The sequence below is a fragment of the Bombina bombina genome, chromosome 9 (genome assembly GCF_027579735.1).
Source record: "Bombina bombina isolate aBomBom1 chromosome 9, aBomBom1.pri, whole genome shotgun sequence".
Lineage (NCBI taxonomy): Eukaryota > Metazoa > Chordata > Amphibia > Anura > Bombinatoridae > Bombina > Bombina bombina.
Genome location: NC_069507.1, coordinates 15,528,561 through 15,545,375, shown reverse-complemented (window position 1 = coordinate 15,545,375; position 16,815 = coordinate 15,528,561). Strand labels below are relative to the sequence as shown.

The 16,815-nt window shown below is 37.5% G+C and overlaps 1 protein-coding gene across 4 annotated transcripts in view; it reads left to right on the top strand.

Annotated features, from left to right (window-relative positions):
- Positions 1-5,766, top strand: part of OIT3 (oncoprotein induced transcript 3) — a 150,043-nt gene extending 144,277 nt beyond the window's left edge. For all 4 annotated transcript variants that reach the window (XM_053691915.1, XM_053691914.1, XM_053691916.1 and 1 more), the window contains 2 exons: positions 275-374; positions 5,337-5,766. In XM_053691915.1, the coding sequence (XP_053547890.1) occupies positions 275-374; positions 5,337-5,510 (274 nt within the window). In that variant the 3' untranslated portion in view covers positions 5,511-5,766. The remainder of the gene's footprint in view (positions 1-274; positions 375-5,336) is intronic.
- Positions 5,767-16,815: the final 11,049 nt, after the last annotated feature.

Genomic DNA, 16,815 nt, shown 5'->3' with positions numbered 1-16,815 from the left:
TTATCTGGTGCCATTTTTTGTAATTCAGACAGCATCCCAAACTCACCTGACTGACGCGTTTTATACAAACGTTATCTGATGCCGTTTTTTGTAATTCAGACAGGATCCCAAACCCAGCTGAGTGACTGATGCGTTTTATACAGATGTTATCTGGTGCCGTTTTTGTAATTCAGACAGGATCCTAACATAATAAAAAGATCTCAGCAATTAGTGAAATTTCTTCTGAGCGGATTGTTATTATGTTGCCTTTTGTAAATGTTTTATTGGTTCCTAGTTGTGTCTCCGATGACACCGTGAAACAATACACATCAAAAGACCATCTGGCCAAACACTTCCAAGTACCAGTGTTCAAGTTTGTGGGGAAAGATAACAAGGTAAGGAACAGATTTCATCCCTGTTTATGTTGGCGCTTGTGTGATGTTAACTTATGATTTACATATCGCTACGTCCTGCAAGACCCAGATTTATGCACTAACCAAACAGCTTCATGAGAGCAGATACTAAAGGGATAGCAACATCATCTATATATATATATATATATATATATATCAGCCATAGCAATGACTAACTCACAAAGTAGTTCCCCATACATTACTTTAACATAACATTGTAATATACATTACATTATTTATTGTGCTGTAAGTAGCTTGTTTGTCTCATGATCACTAGAAAAGCTGCAAATAGTACAGTGATTGCTTAGAGCAGTGCGCAAACTCGTGTACGTCTAGCACTAATCTGTCACAGTAATAGGAGATGAGATGAACTTACAGGGATTTCACATCACTTGCTAGAGCTATGGACAGGTTTGTGAATCATTAAGAAAGTTACAACTTCCTGTTGGAAATAATTATTTCACTTTTGGTTGTTTTGCTTTACTCTAATTTAAGTATAAAGAACTCTTAGACACGTGCACAGGAGAAATTTTCAGTTCAGAATTTTTGACCGATTCTGTCAGAATTTGGTTCGTTTGCACGTTTAGCTAAGCTGAATATTCAGATATTTCCATTCAATTCTAAATTTGTTACATCACATTTAACGCCTACAGGACGCTCACAAACACAAATAAACATTCATTGCTAACTGGGACACGGAAACATATAGGAACTGGAACAAGTTATACAAAGAGAATTCAAACAATACATTTAAATTAAGAGCACCACTACAACCTTCCCTTACATTTTCTTCTTATCAATAAACTGTTTTTTTTCTCTCAAATTCTTCATGCAAGTACCCAGATCCCTCAGTTTCTCACACTTCTGCTCCATTACAAGTTTGTAGTTAATCGTTCTCTTGGAAGACTCAGCTCAGAGAACAGCATGAACAGGAGAGGCAGCAGCAGGAAGCAGAGTAACTAAACTAAGCTTCTGATAATAGTAATGTAGTACATAAACCCCAAAAACACACCTCCAACGAAGGAGGACAAATTTGTTTAGGGTCCCTTGGACACAGCGGCCAGCAGTTCCCTGAGGATGTGGCATTGAGAAATAACCACCACAGAGCAGGGAGAGGGCAGAAGAAGCAGTGGCAGCAGTAGAAAGCAGAGTTACTAGATAGGTAGGCCAGACAGTACATAAACTTAAAAAATACACCTCCATGTTGGACACAGCAGCCAGCAGTTCCCTGAGGATTTGGTATTGACAGATAACAACCACAGAGCAGGGAGGGCAGGGAAAGGAGTGGCAGCAGCAGAAAGCAGAGTTAGTGAACTAGATAGGTAGGCCTGACAGTACATAAACCTCAAACATACACCCCCAGGGGAGATGGATGGCAGCAGGAACTGTTTTTCTGCACAGAAATGGTTAAATCATTATATTTTTTTTTACACCCCCAAAAAGCACATAGGCCAATACAGTCACAGGCTAACGTAAATGTGCATCTGTTAAATTAAAGTTTACAAAACAAAATTATTAACCCTAATAAACAAGTAAAATGACCATAATAAACAAGTAAAGTGACCCTAATAAACATGTAAAGTGACCCTAATAAACAAGTAAAATGACCATAATAAACATGTAAAGTGACCCTAATAAACAAGTAAAATAACCCTAATAAACATGTAAAGTGACCCTAATAAACATGTAAAGTGTCCTTAATAAACATGTAAAGTGACCCTAATAAACAAGTAAAGTGACCCTAATAAACAAGTAAAATGACCCTAATAAACATGTAAAGTGACCCTAATAAACATGTAAAGTGTCCTTAATAAACATGTAAAGTGACCCTAATAAACAAGTAAAATGAACATAATAAACATGTAAAGTGACCCTAATAAACAAGTAAAATAACCCTAATAAACATGTAAAGTGACCCTAATAAACAAGTAAAATGACCCTAATAAACATGTAAAGTGACCCTAATAAACATGTAAAGTGTCCTTAATAAACATGTAAAGTGACCCTAATAAACAAGTAAAATAACCCTAATAAACAAGTAAAGTGACCCTAATAAACAAGTAAAATGACCATAATAAACATGTAAAGTGACCCTAATAAACATGTAAAGTGACCCTAATAAACAAGTAAAATAACCCTAATAAACAAGTAAAGTGACCCTAATAAACAAGTAAAATAACCCTAATAAACAAGTAAAGTGACCCTAATAAACAAGTAAAATGACCATAATAAACATGTAAAGTGACCCTAATAAACATGTAAAGTGTCCTTAATAAACATGTAAAGTGACCCTAATAAACAAGTAAAGTGACCCTAATAAACATGTAAAGTGACCCTAATAAACATGTAAAGTGACCATAATAAACATGTAAAGTGACCCTAATAAACAAGTAAAATGACCATAATAAACATGTAAAGTGACCCTAATAAACAAGTAAAATGACCCTAATAAACATGTAAAGTGTCCTTAATAAACATGTAAAGTGACCCTAATAAACAAGTAAAATAACCCTAATAAACAAGTAAAGTGACCCTAATAAACAAGTAAAATGACCATAATAAACATGTAAAGTGACCCTAATAAACATGTAAAGTGTCCTTAATAAACATGTAAAGTGACCCTAATAAACAAGTAAAGTGACCCTAATAAACATGTAAAGTGACCCTAATAAACATGTAAAGTGACCATAATAAACATGTAAAGTGACCCTAATAAACAAGTAAAATGACCATAATAAACATGTAAAGTGACCCTAATAAACAAGTAAAATGACCCTAATAAACATGTAAAGTGTCCTTAATAAACATGTAAAATGACCCTAATAAACAAGTAAAATAACCCTAATAAACAAGTAAAATGACCCTAATAAACAAGTAAAATGACCATAATAAACATGTAAAGTGACCCTAATAAACAAGTAAAATGACCCTAATAAACATGTAAAGTGTCCTTAATAAACATGTAAAATGACCCTAATAAACATGTAAAATAACCCTAATAAACAAGTAAAATGACCCTAATAAACAAGTAAAATGACCATAATAAACATGTAAAGTGACCCTAATAAACATGTAAAGTGTCCTTAATAAACATGTAAAATGACCCTAATAAACAAGTAAAATAACCCTAATAAACAAGTAAAATAACCCTAATAAACAAGTAAAATGACCCTAATAAACATGTAAAGTGTCCTTAATAAACATGTAAAATGACCCTAATAAACAAGTAAAATAACCCTAATAAACAAGTAAAATGACCATAATAAACATGTAAAGTGACCTTAATAAACATGTAAAATGACCCTAATAAACATGTAAAGTGACCCTAATAAACATGTAAAATGACCCTAATAAACATGTAAAATGACCCTAATAAACATGTAAAGTGACCCTAATAAACATGTAAAATGACCCTAATAAACATGTAAAATGACCCTAATAAACAAGTAAAATTACCCTAATAAACAAGTAAAATGACCCTAATAAACAAGTAAAATGACCCTAATAAACATGTAAAATGACCCTACCAAACAAGTAAAATGACCCTAACAAACGTGTGTAAAATGATCCTAATAAACAAGTAAAATGACCCTAATAAACATGTAAAATGACCCTAATAAGCATGTAAAATGACCCTAATAAACAAGTAAAATGACCCTAATAAACAAGTAAAATGACCCTAATAAACATGTAAAATGACCCTAACAAACAAGTAAAATGACCCTAACAAACGTGTGTAAAATGACCCTAATAAATGTGTAAAATGACCCTAATAAACGTGTAAAATGACCCTAATAAACAAGTAAAATTTTGTTACAGTTCAAATTCTATCCGATTTCTATTCGTCCCACTCGGTTAGCTGCCAAATGATAGTATGGCCCAATATTTGGACGAATAGGTATTCGTATGAAAACTAATGCACATGTCTAATACGTTTATTGTTCATTTAATTACAACATTACAAGATCTGCAGCAAAAATTTAGAAGCATTTAAAGTGTTTTGTTAGCAAAAAAACTGTTTATCTTATCTCATCTGCTTTGGCCAGTTAGGGACAGATATAACTGAAGCGAAGCTTGTGTAGCATGTTGCAGGGTAAGTCTCCTACAGGTTACACCTCAGTGTCTCTGGGAGAAAAACCACAAATTTAAGCATTAAATAAGTAAATTATAAAAGTACACTTTATACTTACATAGTTAAACAAGTTATTGAGAACACTGTTTTGAGTTTTACATATGTCCCTTTAATGAAGCCATTGAGAGATTTACATGAACTGCCGGTGAGTTTACAGTCTGGAGACAAACTTAACAGCACAAAATAGACAGACACTATTTATACCATTTTATCATCTCAGCTTTAGGCCCAGGTGAGATTTGTCAAAGTTACTGAACCTGATTTTATGTCACTTTTCCCTCTAACCATTTGTCAGACACCACAATATCACCCCCCCCCCCCCCCCCGGCTTCATTCTCAACCCTGAATTATGTTTGCTCACATCCTTATATCACTCAGTAACTGGTGAGTAGAGAAGCACAACTCCCTATATATACACGCTCAGTAAGTTTAATTTGTCTCTTATGAAAATGCTGCAGAACTGTAAGGTGCAGCTGATATATAGATGATGTTTTATGTAGGAGAGAGTCTAATTCAGCGTTGCGGAATCTGTTGGCGCTCTACAAATAACCGATAATAATAATAATAATAATAATTCAGCTGAAACTCTGAACAACATTTGTCTCACAGGATTCCCTATTAACCCATGAGCTGCCAGAGAGGGCTATAGCCCAGGGATAGAACGTCTGAGGATTAGATACATTTGCAGATATGCTGCATCTGCCCCTTTGGAATTTCCCTTTTTTTTTTTGCTAAATGCAGCTTTTGCGGTGTTGCTATATATTTTACTTTTTGTCTAATACCTTCCATCTCTCCCCTCCCTCATTATACAGGAAGTTTTCTTGCACTGCCAAGTGCTAGTGTGTGGAGCAACAGATGAGCGATCGAGGTGTGCACAAGGATGCCGTCGGCGCATGCGCAGAGATGCTGAGATGGAAGACAACACCAGCCATGTGGCAAATCATATTCTCACTGGAGGTCCCATTAGAATTGATTTTGAAGAATAAATCCAAGAATATGGGGTGTTAGTAAAGGCTTCGAGTTCTGGGACGAGTAACAGCGAATATCCATTTTGTTCATTTTCACATATATGAATGCGCACATTGTAAATATTTACAGAGGCTTGTTTTGTGCATCAGAACAATGGTGTAAATGTTCAGGAAAGAATACTTTAAAGGCATTTTTATACATGCACAGTATATATCCGCTGCTAAGCTCTGCATTGCAAAATCTGCATGCAAAATAAAAGTTTTGAAAACAAAATGTCCATTGATTTGCAGTTTGGAAACATCCCACTTGAAGACCCTTATGCTTTTTTAGTCACATTTGCTGCAACCAATCATAGGCTTTATGTAGACAAGCTTGTGCAATAGCTGTGTAGCAGCTTCAGGTTAATTGAAGCATTCTAAAAGGGACACTGAACACATTTCATGCACCTCCCTCTAATCATGGGTGCTGCCATTTTGAAACCAAACTTGCACTGCAGGTATCTAAAGGAGAGTTACTACACATGTGCAAACAGGTCAGCACTGGAATGAAGTGAGAACTAGATTTCAACATGGTGACAACCAGGACTAGAAGAAGATGGGAATAACTGCAATACTATGCTTTTAAAATGTATATAGTGTTAAATGTCTCCTTAAGTATAAAGACTTTAAGGGGCCAATTTATAATTTCTCTGGTGGATGTGATCCGCTGTAGCGTATCATGTCCACCAGACATCGCTGAATTTAACGTAGCTCAAGCAGTTCTGGTAAACTGCTGGTGCAATGACGCCCACTGCAGATTTGAGGCCAATAGGCCGCTAGCAGGGGGTGTCAATCAACCCGATTGTATAAGATCGGGTGGATTGATGTCCGCAGCCTCAGAGGCAGCGGAATAGGAGCAGCGGTAAACCTAACAGTTAAAAAAGCATGATGTAAAAAACAACATTAAAGTATGCATTAACATTTGTATTAACAATACTCATCAAATGCAAATTTAAATTATGCAGTAAATTTTGTATTTAAAGTTAATAGAAGGAAAAGGTGGATTTCATACACTCAATGGGTTAGATTACAAGTGGCGCACTAAATCTTTTGTTTTTGCTTTTTCGCGCAAACACCACTAGAGGTAAGCTTTTATCGCAAGCGGGTTATTATTCGTATTACAAATTGAAAGTAAATTATTAACATGCAAACAAAATCCGGTGTCCGGTGCTTCCTAAAAAAAACACATCACTTGCAAGCTAACCCTACAGTGCTAAACCCGAAGGTAATTATAAATATTTTACATTTCAATGTTCTTCACATAGTAGACATTTTTATTTTTAAATATATATTTCTATAAATATCTGATATTTCTTTGTAAAAACTCAATAAAACACATTATAAAATATTAATAAAAAAATATTTTTTAAGGTATTTGAGTGGAAAGAGCTTCAAAGTGTGCATATATGTGTATATATGTTTACATGTGTTTATGTGTATATATATATTTTTAAACACACACATACTGTATATATATATATATATATATATATATATTACATTTGTTCACACTTCTATCTGCGCACGCGCACGCGCACACACACACACATACTGTATATATATATGTACATTTGTTCACACTTCTATCTGCGCACGCGCACACACACACACATATATACACACAAACATACACATCTCTATACGTAATATATATATATACGTTGATTGGAGTAGCCGTGTTAGTCCAGAGATTTAGATATCAAACTAACACGAGTATTGCATTGAGCAATGATACTTTTTTTATTGGACTAACTATACATTTATAAGATGACAAGCTTTCGGAAGAGTTCCTTCCTTTATCAAGTCTAAAGCAATACTGACCAATTCAATGGAATTTACAGATTGTGGCCTCTAGTTATCAAGCTCCGTACGTACCTGCCTTCGCCGGCCCCAATACGCTCGCCTAAGCTCGCCTCACATCGCTGCCACAGACCTGAATACGTTCGCAAAAGTTATCAAAAAAGCTGTCAAAAAGCCGCGCACCAAGTACGGGGCGATAAGCAGCGGACTGTGATAGTTATCACTCATCCGATCTCGCTGCTCTTCAGCTTTTCTACAGCTTTATTGATAAGTTATCACTAAGCACCCACACTATACTGTTCTACCCCCTATACCGCCGCCCCCGGAGCCCCCCGCAACTAAATAAAGTTATTAACCCCTAAACCGCCGCTCCTAGACCCCGCCGGAACTATAATAAATGTATTAACCCCTCCGCCACCTACATAATACCTATTAACCCCTATCCTGCCCCCCTATACCGCCGCCACCTATAATAAATGTATTAATCCCTATCCTGCGGATCCCGTACCCCGACGCAACTAAATAAATTGTTTAACCCCTAAACCGTCGCCCCCCGGACCCTGCCGCCACCTATATTAAACGTATTAACCCCTAATCTGCCCCCCCTACACCGTCGCCACCTATAATAAATTTATTAACCCCTATCCTGCCCCCCTATACTGCTGCCATCTATATTAAACTAATTAACCCTTAAACCTAAGTCTAACACTAACCCTAACACCCCCCTAACTTAAATATTATTTTAATAAATCTAAATAAAAATTACTCTTATTAACTAAATTAATCCTATTTAAAACTAAATACTTACCTGTAAAATAAACCCTAAGATAGCTACAATGCAATTAATAATTACATTGTAGCTATTTTAGGATTTATATTTATTTTACAGGTAACTTTGTATTTATTTTAACTAGGTATAATAGTTATTAAATAGTTATTAACTATTTAATAACTACCTAGTTAAAATAATTACAAAATTACCTGTAAAATAAATCCTAACCTAAGTTACAATTAAACCTAACACTACACTATCATTAAATTAATTAAATAAATTACTAGCCAATAACTACAATTAAATACAATTAAATAAACTAAACTAAATTACAAAAAAAACAAACACTAAATTACAGAAAATAAAAAAATATTACAAGAATTTTAAACTAATTACACCTAATCTAAGCCCCCTAATAAAATAAAAAACCACCAAAATAATAAAAGTCCCTACCCTATTCTACATTAAAAAGTAATCTGCTCTTTTACCAGCCCTTAAAAGGGCTTTTGCGGGGCATGCCCCAAAGTAATCAGCTCTTTTGCCTGTAAAAAAAAATACAACCCCCCAACATTAAAACCCACCACCCACATACCCCTACTCTAACCCACCCAATCCCCCTTTAAATAAACTTAACACTACCCCCCTGAAGATCTCCCTACCTTGAGTCGTGTTCACCCAGCCGGGCCGAAGTCTTCATCCGATGGGGCAGAAGAGGACTTCCAGACCGGCAGAAGTCTTCATCCTATCTGGGCAGAAGAGGACATCCGGACTGGCAGACATCTTCATCCAAGCGGCATCTTCTATCTTTATCCATCCGACGAGGAGCGGCTCCACCTTCAAGACCTCCAGCGCGGAACATCCTTCTACCCCGGCGAATGAAGGTTCCTTTAAGTGACGTCATCCAAGATGGCGTCCCTCGAATTCCGATTGGCTGATAGGATTCTATCAGCCAATCGGAATTAAGATAGGAAAAATCTGATTGGCTGATGCAATCAGATTGAAGTTCAATCCGATTGGCTGATCCAATGAGCATCAGCCAATCAGATTTTTCCTACCTTAATTCCAATTGGCTGATAGAATCCTATCAGCCAATCAGAATTCGAGGGACGCCATCTTGGATGACGTCATTTAAAGGAACCTTCATTCGTCGGGTAGTCGTCAGGGAAGAAGGATGTTCCGCGCCGGAGGTCTTGAAGATGGAGCCGCTCCTCGTCGGATGGATAAAGATAGAAGATGCCGCTTGGATGAAGATGTCTGCCGGTCCGGATGTCCTCTTCTGCCCGGATAGGATGAAAACTTCTGCCGGTCTGGATGTCCTCTTCTGCCCCATCGGATGAAGACTTCGGCCCGGCTGGGTGAAGACGACTCAAGGTAGGGAGATCTTCAGGGGGGTAGTGTTAGGTTTATTTAAGGGGGGATTGGGTAAGTTAGAGTAGGGGTATGTGGGTGGTGGGTTTTAATGTTGGGGGTTGTATTTTTTTACAGGCAAAAGAGCTGATTACTTTGGGGCATGCCCCGCAAAAAGCCCTTTTAAGGGCTGGTAAAAGAGCTGATTACTTTTTAATGTAGAATAGGGTAGGGACTTTTATTATTTTGGTGGTTTTTTATTTTATTAGGGGGCTTAGATTAGGTGTAATTAGTTTAAAATTCTTGTAATATTTTTTTATTTTCTGTAATTTAGTTTATTTAATTGTATTTAATTGTAGGTATTGGCTAGTAATTTATTTAATTAATTTAATGATAGTGTAGTGTTAGGGTTAATTGTAACTTAGGTTAGGATTTATTTTACAGGTAATTATGTATTTCTTTTAGCTAGGTAGTTATTAAATAGTTAATAACTGTTTAATAACTATTGTACCTAGTTAAAATAAATACAAAGTTACCTGTAAAATAAATATAAATCCTAAAATAGCTACAATGTAATTATTAATTACATTGTAGCTATCTTAGGGTTTATTTTACAGGTAAGTATTTAGTTTTAAATAGGAATAATTTATTTAATGATAGTGTAGTGTTAGGTGTAATTGTAACTTAGGTTTGTTTTTATTTTACAGGTAAATTTGACTTTATTTTATCTAGGTAGCTATTAAATAGTTAATAACTATTTAATAGCTTTTGTACCTAGTTAAAATAAATTTAAATTTGCCTTTTAAATAAAAATAAATCCTAAAATAGCTACAATATAATTATTAGTTATATTGTAGCTATATTAGGGTTAATTTTATAGGTAAGTATTTAGTTTTAAATAGGATTAATTTAGTTAATAAGAGTAATTTTTATGTAGATTTATTAAAATAATATTTAAGATAGGGGGGTGTTAGGGTTAGTGTTAGACTTAGGTTTAGGGGTTAATTAGTTTAATATAGATGGCGGCGGTATGGGGGGGCAAGATAGGAGTTAATACATTAGGAGTTAATAATTATTATAGATGGCGACAGTGTAGGGGGGGCAGATTAAGGGTTAATAAGTTTAATATAGGTGGCGGCGGGGTCCTGGAGCGGCGGTTTAGGGGTTAATAAGTTTATTAGAGTGGCGGTGGGCTCCGGGAGCGGCGGTTTAGGGGTTAACATGTTTATTATAGGTGGAGGCGGTGTAGGGGTGGCAGGATAGGGGTTAATAAGTATTATGTAGGTGGCGGCGGGGTCCCGAAGCGGCGGTTTAGGGGGTAATAACTTTATTTAGGTGGCGGCGGTGTAGGGGGCGGCAGATTAGGGGTGTTTAGACTCGGGGTACATGTTAGGGTGTTAGGTGCAGACATCTCCCATAGGAATCAATGGGATATCGGGCAGCAGCGAACATGAACTTTCGCAATGGTCAGACTCCCATTGATTCCTATGGGATCCGCCACCTCCAGGGCGGCAGATTGAAAACCAGGTACGCTGGGCCGGAAAAGTGCCGAGCGTACCTGCTAGTCATTTGATAACTTCCAAAAGTAGTCAGATTGTGCCGAACTTTCGCTCGGAACATCTGGAGTGACGTAAGAATCGATCTGTGTCGGACTGAGTCCGGCGGATCGTAGCTTATGTCACAAAATTCTACTTTTGCCGGTGTGTAGGGCTTGATAACTTAGGCGAATCAGCCTCTCCACAAATACGCTGCGGAATTCCAACGTATTTGAGGTTGACGGCTTGATAACTAGAGGCCTATATCTTCAAACACAGAATAGCTAAGAAGACAGTGCAGGGAGAGGAGGAGGTGTCGTAAAAATCATGAGGGGGGCTTAGGTAACAGGCAGACAGTGTCCAGTGTAGGAGAACAGACAGGGGAAATATATAGCTTTACATAGAGCATATACTGACATAAAGTTATATATCAACATTGAATCAATATCTATAAAGATGTGAAATTGTATATACAGGGGGAATACAAAGGTTAAAAAAAGACAAAAGTGTGGACATAGGCTTACCTGTGTACCTATGTATAAAGAATGTGGAATATACAATGTAATTGACTAAATGAAAGTACATTACAAAAATTTTTGATAATGTGTTAAGAATCCAGAGTCCACATTTAGTCCAGAATTAAACAGGTTGAAGTGCATCATCATTTTCATTTCATAGGTTTTTCTTCCATGGTGTTTTTGAAGTTCCCTCTGAGAATTTTGATTGTGAGGTTTTGGATGGAGTGGTCAGTTTGGGTGAAATGGTGACCAACAGGGGTGCAGTATTTTGTTTCACAGTGGTTTTTGTTTGAGTGTCTGTGTAAGTTCATTCGAAGGTGCAGTTTTTGGCTTGTTTCTCCAATATAGCATCCCATTTCACATGCAGTGCAATGTATCATGTATACCACATTTGCAGATATACATGAATATGCCCCTTTAATGTTATAAGATTTATTATTGTGATTTGCTGTGCTGTTTTCACAAACGTGTTGACACAGTTTGCAGAGAGCTTTATAGCAGCACTTGGTTCCATTCTGAGTGTTCTTTTTCTCAAGGGGTAGCTTCCTATGTACCAGTTTCTGCTTTAGGTTAGGTGGTTGTCTGTATACCAGGATTGGGGGTTTTGGAAATATTTTTTTGAGTGTGGGATCCTCTAAGAGTAGTGGCTGTAAGTCTTTTATGATTTTTCGTATCCCTTCTGTGGATACGAAAAAATCATAAAAGACTTACAGCCACTACTCTTAGACAGGGAGGACGATAGACATGTATATATTTAAATGGATTACTGAAAAAATACACTGCTAAGCACCGCACCTTCTGCACTGGCTCTGATTCAGCAAGAATGGCATGGGGGGCAATTGCCAGCCTACCATCAGGCCCAATACACCTCTGCTGGAATACAAGGTAAGGCACAGCAGAATACAAGGTAAGGCACAGAGGAATACAAGGTAAGGCACAGAGGAATACAAGGTAAGGCACAGAGGAATACCAGGTAAGGCACAGCGGAATACAAGGTAAGGCACAGCGGAATACAAGGTAAGGCACGGCAGAATACAAAGTAAAGCACAGAAGAATAAAAGGTAAGGCACAGAAGAGTACAAGGTAAGGCACAGAGGAATACCAGGTAAGGCACAGAGGAATACCAGGTAAGGCACAGCGGAATACAAGGTAAGGCACAGCATAATACAAGGTAAGGCACAGCATAATACAAGGTAAGGCACAGCGGAATACAAGGTAAGGCACAGCGGAATACAAAGTAAAGCACAGAAGAATACAAGGTAAGGCACAGAAGAATACAAGGTAAGGCACAGAAGAATACAAGGTAAGGCACAGCGGAATAAGAAGGTAAGGCACAGGGCAATACAAGGTAAGGCACAGCGCAATACAAGGTAAGGCACAGCGGAATACAAGGTAAGACACAGCGGAATACAAGGTAAGGCACAGCATAATACAAGGTAAGGCACAGCATAATACAAGGTAAGGCACAGCATAATACAAGGTAAGGCACAGCGGAATACAAGGTAAGGCACAGCATAATAAGAAGGTAAGGCATAGCGAATACAAGGTAAGGCACAGCAGAATACAAGGTAAGGCACAGCGGAATACAAGGTAAGGCACAGCGGAATACAAGGTAAGGCACAGCGCAATACAAGGTAAGGCACAGCGCAATACAAGGTAAGGCACAGCGCAATACAAGGTAAGGCACAGCGCAATAAAAGGTAAGGCACAGCGCAATACAAGGTAAGGCACAGCGGAATACAAGGTAAGGCACAGCGCAATACAAGGTAAGGCACAGCGCAATACAAGGTAAGGCACAGCGGAATACAAGGTAAGGCACAGCGGAATACAAGATAAGACACAGCGGAATACAAGGTAAGGCATAGTGCAATACAAGGTAGGCACCAATATCAATAGTAGACGTACTTGCAACACCCATGTGGGCGTTATCTCTAATGTTTTTTGTTTCATGATTGGAAGAGCAGGCAATTTTAAACAACTTTCCAATTTACTTCTATCATCTAATTTGCTTTCGTTTGTTGAAAAGCTTATCTAAATAGGCTCATTAGCTGCTGATTGATGGCTGCACATAGATGCTTTTAGTGACTGGCTCATCTATGCGCATTGCTTTTTAGTAAACAATATCTAAAGAAGGAAGCAAATTATATAATAGAAGTAAATTGGAATATTGTTTAAAATTGTATTTTCTGCATAAATCTTAAAAAAATATAATTTTGTAAGAACTTACCTGATAAATTCATTTCTTTCATATTGGCAAGAGTCGTATGGGATATACAATCCTACCAGGAGGGGCAAAGTTTCCCAAACCTCCAAAATGCCTATAAATACACCCCCACACCACACCCACAATTCAGTTTAACGAATAGCAAAGTAGTGGGGTGATAAAGAAAGGAGTTATATAGCATCAACAAAGGAATTTGGAAATAATTGTGCGTTATACAAAAAAATCATAACCACCATAAAAAGGGTGGGCCTCATGGACTCTTGCCAATATGAAAGAAATGAATTTATCAGGTAAGTTCTTACATAAATTATGTTTTCTTTCATGTAATTGGCAAGAGTCCATGAGCTAGTGACGTATGGGATAGCAATACCCAAGATGTGGAACTCCACGCAAGAGTCGCTAGAGGGGGAGAGATAAAAATAAAAACAGCCATTTCGCTGGGAAAAAAAATCCACAACCCAAAAAATAAATTTATTCTCATAAATGAAAGGAAAAAACTTAAATCAAAAGCAGAAGAATCAAACTGAAACAGCTGCCTGAAGAACTTTTCTACCAAAAACTGCTTCTGAAGAAGCAAATAAATCAAAACGGTAGAATTTAGTAAATGTAAGCAAAGAAGACCAAGTTGCTGCTTTGCAAATCTGATCAACTGAAGCTTCATTCTTAAAAGCCCACGAAGTAGAGACTGATCTAGTAGTATGAGCTGTAATTCTCTGAGGCGGGGCCTGACCCGACTCCAAATAATCTTGATAAATCAAAAACTTTAACCACGAAGCCAAGGAAACAGCAGAAGCCTTCTGACCTTTCCTAGAACCAGAAAATATAACAAATAGACTAGAAGTCTTCCTGAAATCTTTAGTAGCTTCAACATAATATTTCAAAGCTCTAATCACATCCAAAGAATGTAAGGATCTCTCCAAAGAATTCTTAGGATTAGGACACAAGGAAGGGACAACAATTTCTCTATTAATGTTGTTAGAATTCACAACCTTAGGTAAGAATTTAAATGAAACCCGCAAAACCGCCTTATCCTGATGAAAAATTAGAAAAGGAGATTCACAAGAGAGAGCGGATAATTCAGAAACTCTTCTAGCAGAAGAGATGGCCAAAAGAAACAACACTTTCCAAGAAAGTAGTTTAATGTCCAAAGAATGCATAGGCTCAAACGGAGGAGCCTGCAAAGCCTTCAAAACTAAATTAAGACTCCAAGGAGGAGAGATTGATTTAATGACAGGCTTGATACGAACCAAAGCCTGCACAAAACAATGAATATCAGGAAGTTTAGCAATCTTTCTGTGAAATAAAACAGAAAGAGGAACTTGCAGATAAACCTTTATCCAAACCATCCTGAAGAAACTGTAAAATTCTAGGAATTCTAAAAGAATGCCAAGAGAATTTATGAGAAGAACACCATGAAATGTAAGTCTTCCAAACTCGATAATAAATCTTTCTAGAAACATATTTACGAGCCTGCAACATAGTATTAATCACTGAGTCAGAGAAACCTCTATGACTAAGCACTAAGCATTCAATCTCCATACCTTTAAATTTAATGATTTGAGATCCTGATGGAAAAACGGACCTTGAGATAGAAGGTCTGGCCTTAGTGGAAGTGGCCAAGGTTGGCAACTGGACATCCAGAAAAGATCCGCATACCAAAACCTGTGAGGCCATGCTGGAGCCAGCAACAGCACAAACTATTGCTCCATGATGATTTTGGAGACCACTCTTGGAAGAAGAACTAGAGGCGGGAAAATATAAGCAGGTTGATAACACCAAGGAAGTGTCAATGCATCTACTGCTCCCGCCCGAGGATCCCTGGACCTGGACAGGTACCTGGGAAGTTTTTTGTTTAGATGAGATGCCATCAGATCTATTTCTGGAAGCCCCCACATCTGAACAATTTGAGAAAACACATCTGGGTGGAGAGACCATTCTCCCGGATGTAAAGTCTGACGACTGAGGTAATCTACTTCCCAATTTTCTATACCTGGGATATGAACCTTTTTTCATAGCTTGAGGACTGTGAGTCCCACCCTGATGATTGACATATGCCACAGTTGTGACATTGTCTGTCTGAAAACAAATAAACTGTTCTCTCTTCAACAGAGGCCAAAATTGAAGAGCCCTGAGAATCGCACGGAGTTCCAAAATATTGATTGGTAATCTCGCCTCTTGAGATTTCCAAACTCCTTGTGCTGTCAGAGATCCCCAAACAGCTCCCCAACCTGAAAGACTTGCATCTGTTGTGATCACAGTCCAGGTTGGACGGACAAAAGAGGCCCCTAAAATTATACGATGGTGATCTAACCACCAAGTCAGAGAAAGTCGAACATTGGGATTTAAGGATATTAATTGTGATATCCTTGTATAATCCCTGCACCATTTGTTCAGCATACAAAGCTGGAGAGGTCTCATATGAAAACGAGCAAAGGGGATCGTGTCCTATGCTGCAGTCATGAGACCTAAAACTTCCATGCACATAGCTACTGAAGGGAATGACTGAGACTGAAGGTTCAGACAGGCTGCAACCAATTTCAAACATCTCTTGTCTGTTAAAGACAAAGTCATGGACACTGAATCTATCTGGAAACCTAAAAAGGTTACCCTTGTCTGAGGAATCAAATAACTTTTTGGTAAATTGATCCTCCAACCATGTCTTTGAAGAAACAACACTAGTTGATTCGTGTGAGATTCTGCAGAACGTGAAGACTGAGCGAGTACCAAGATATCTCCAAATAAGGAAACACCCCGCTCTCTGATTACAGAGAGTAGGGCACCTAGAACCTTTGAAAAGATTCTTGGAGGTGTCGCTAGGCCAAAAGGAAGAGCAACAAATTGGTAATGCTCGTCTAGAAAAGAGAATATCAGGAACTGATAATGATCTGGATGAATCAGAATATGAAGATATGCATCCTGTAAGTCTATTGTGGACATATAATGCCCTTGCTGAACAAAAGGCAGAATAGTCCTTATAGTCACCATTTTGAAAGTTGGTACTCTTACATATTGATTAAAAATCTTTAGATCCAAAACTGGTCTGAATGAATTCTCTTTCTTTGGGACACTGAATAAATTTGAATAAAAG